This window comes from Nothoprocta perdicaria, unplaced genomic scaffold (genome assembly GCF_003342845.1).
Source record: "Nothoprocta perdicaria isolate Ctin4 unplaced genomic scaffold, notPer1 scaffold_24, whole genome shotgun sequence".
Taxonomy (NCBI): Eukaryota; Metazoa; Chordata; class Aves; order Tinamiformes; family Tinamidae; genus Nothoprocta; species Nothoprocta perdicaria.
Window position 1 is genome coordinate 4,003,055 of NW_020455466.1, and position 2,834 is coordinate 4,005,888.

A 2,834-nucleotide genomic window follows, 5' to 3' on the forward strand; every position below is an offset into this window, starting at 1 on the left:
GGCGGCTCCGCGGCGGCGGCTCATGGCAACATGGGCACATTGGCCCGCGGCTCCGCTCCGCGCCTCTAGCATTATCGACCCGCCGTAATTTATCGCGCTTCCTCCGGCCTCTCCCTTCTCTCCCCCCCTCTCTCTTTTTTTTTTTTTTTTTTTTTATTGGCGTTTTTTTTTTTTTTTTTTTTTTTTTTTTCTTTTTTTTTTTTTTTTTTTTTTTTTTTTTTTTTGTAAACCATAAAGGGTGGGGTGGGGGTCGGGGCGTTTTTTCCTCTCCCGTCCCCCCGCTTTTATTTATTTATTTAGACCGGTTAACCAGAGGCAGCGTGCGACTTAAAGGATTGTTCCTAGCAGCATTCCCAGCGTTTTCCCCACCGCACACACGCCTTTTGATTTTTCCCCCACGCCGTGTTTGTTGTTACCGGCCGCAGGTTCTCGGGGCGGAGCGCGGCCGAGGCGAGAGGGCGGCGAACTTTGCCCGCGGCGGCGGGGCCGTTACGGCCGTTGCGGCCGTTGGGGCAGCGCGGGCGCGGGCGGAGCCGCGCGGCGCGGGGCACATGAGCGTGAGCGCGCGGGCCGCCTGGCTGCTCYGCCGGGCTCCGCGCTGCTGCTGGAGGCGGCGGCAGGAGCTGCCCGGCGCCGCGGCGGCCCTCGCTGGCCCCCGGCCGCGGCCCATCCTGGACATGTCCTATTCCCGCCACTTCCTGGACTTCCAGGGCTCCTCCATCCCCAGCTCCATGAAGAAGCTGGTGGTGACCAAGCTGAGCCAGAACTTCAGGGAAGCGGTTACGCTGCTGCGGGACTCGCCCGTGCCCATCCCGGGCGACGGAGACCTCCTGGTGAGGAACAGGTGAGGACCCCCCCCCTCCGCGCCCCGCGGCCCGTGCGCTCCCCGCGGCCTTCCCGCGCACTGCGGCGAGCGGCGCCAGCCGCCATCTGCCGACTGGTGACTTAATTTTATTACTGTTGTTGTTGTTGTTGTAGTTTGTTGTTGTTGTTCGGGGCGYCTGGCGCTGCAGCCCGGGCGCCGCGGCCACGTGCTGTGGGGTGACACCTCCTCCCCTCCCCCTGCTGCCCCTCCTCCTCCTGCCCTTCTCCCTCGCGGGAGCGCGGCCAGAGGCCGCCCCACGGACGGGCGCTGGGGGCAGCACCCCCGGTGACGGCTCGGGGGGGGGACTCGGGCGGCGTCAGCCTCGGGGAGGGAGCAGCGGCTGCGGCCCGTGACCCGCCCCGCGGCCGGCGGGGCCTTGCGGGGCGCGGAGCGGCAGGGAGCCCGAGCGCGCCGCGTGTGCGCCCGGCTGACACGCGAGCACGAGCAGCGCGCGGGGGGACACGCGCTGCGGGGATCGCGAGCACGCCCGGCGCTTCACGCCGCTCTSCACACCTGGCCCCAGGACTGCCGAGGCCCAAATGCCCCCCGAGCCCCAGTCACTGAGTTGCAGCGCCCGCGGACGAGCCTGCGCCAGTAGTGGGGCGGGAGTTGATTCCCCTTTTCCTCGCCAGAGGTGGGAGGAGGCGCGATGCCGGCCGCACGGGGCAGCCCCGAGCCCCCCCCACGCGCGCGCGGGCGGCTCACCCCCCCCACACACCTTGCTTGGCTTTTTCCCCCGYGGGAGCAGAAAGTTTCCCGGCGCTCGCGCGGCCGCCGGCGACACCTTCCCCTCCTCCCGCCCGTCCTGCTGCCCCGCGCGCACGCGCGTGGGCGCGGAGCGGCGCGCGGGCCCGGCGCGCTGCCCCTCGCTGCGCCCCGCGGAGCTGCGCCCCGCGCCCGCGGCGCCTCCCCGCCGCGAGCCGACAGGGGCGAGCGCCTCGCTGCCCCGGCACAAGGAGCACGGCACCCACGAAACCCGTTTCCTCACAGGTAGAAACACACCAGCACRGCGGCGACAAAAATGTGCCGAGAGTGCAGTTGTGCATTTTAGTCCCCGCCGTGTCCAAGAAGAGTATAATAAAAAGCTTTTTATGAGCTTTTTGTTTTTAATGCAAAACAATCCTACTCCACAGCAGTAATATCTTGTTTTGAGTTTAGGGGAATGGGATATTAAATGCTTTGGGTCCCTGCACACAGAGATATTTAAGTGGAACTTTTCTCCCTTCGCCTGTGGAGAGCTAAGGCTATAACCTTTATTTGTGCTTTTTTTTCTTTTTTTTTTTTCTTTTTTTTTTTTTTTTAAGAAAGAAAATTCATCGTCCCCTTTATTCGCCGGGAAATGCCGTAAATCTCGGGCTCGGTGTAGAAGCCGGGAGGGCTGGCGCTGGGGCGCGGGAGGAGGCGAGCGAGGCCCCCGGCGAAGCCGCTCGCGCTGCCCCCGCCGCCTGCCCCGTTCCCAGGGGGCGGGCGGCGCGGATGCCCCTCTGGATCGCAGGGAAGGGCGCGGATTTGCTCCTGCTGGAAGCTACGTGGGATCTCCAGGATTTTCTTAACGCAGCGACGCGCTATTTCGTATCCTAAATACCCGGAGCGATCTTCTTTTGCGGTGGCAGATAGCAAAAAGTTTGCAGAAATAGAAAAGAAGCAAAAGGGGGGCTGAGAAAGTTTCCGAATCGAGAACTAATGGATCCCAGTGTGAAAAGCGGATGATTATGTATGATTATTTATGCTATTCGTTCTAAATAACGTAGGGTGGTTTTGCCTTTTTTTTTTTTTCATTTGCACAGCCCTGGCTTTGATGACTCTTATTTTGTCTATATTTAAGGCTCTGGTGCGGCTTTTCAGTGTCTTACGCTTTGTTGTGGTGCAAGAAGCAGCATTTCCTTCCCTTCCACAGCATCGTCCTTTTTTTTTACAACAAACAATACGAGGGGTTCAGCACTGCTCAGTATAAATAAAATGGGTGACT

The 2,834-nt window shown here is 61.4% G+C and overlaps 1 protein-coding gene across 1 annotated transcript in view; it reads left to right on the plus strand.

Moving 5' to 3' along the window:
* The first annotated feature begins 652 nt into the window (after positions 1-652).
* Positions 653-2,834, plus strand: part of ZADH2 (zinc binding alcohol dehydrogenase domain containing 2) — a 5,536-nt gene continuing 3,354 nt past the window's right edge. Inside the window, exon 1 of the mRNA XM_026039762.1 lies at positions 653-844. Within this exon, the coding sequence (XP_025895547.1) occupies positions 678-844 (167 nt within the window). The 5' untranslated portion in view covers positions 653-677. The remainder of the gene's footprint in view (positions 845-2,834) is intronic.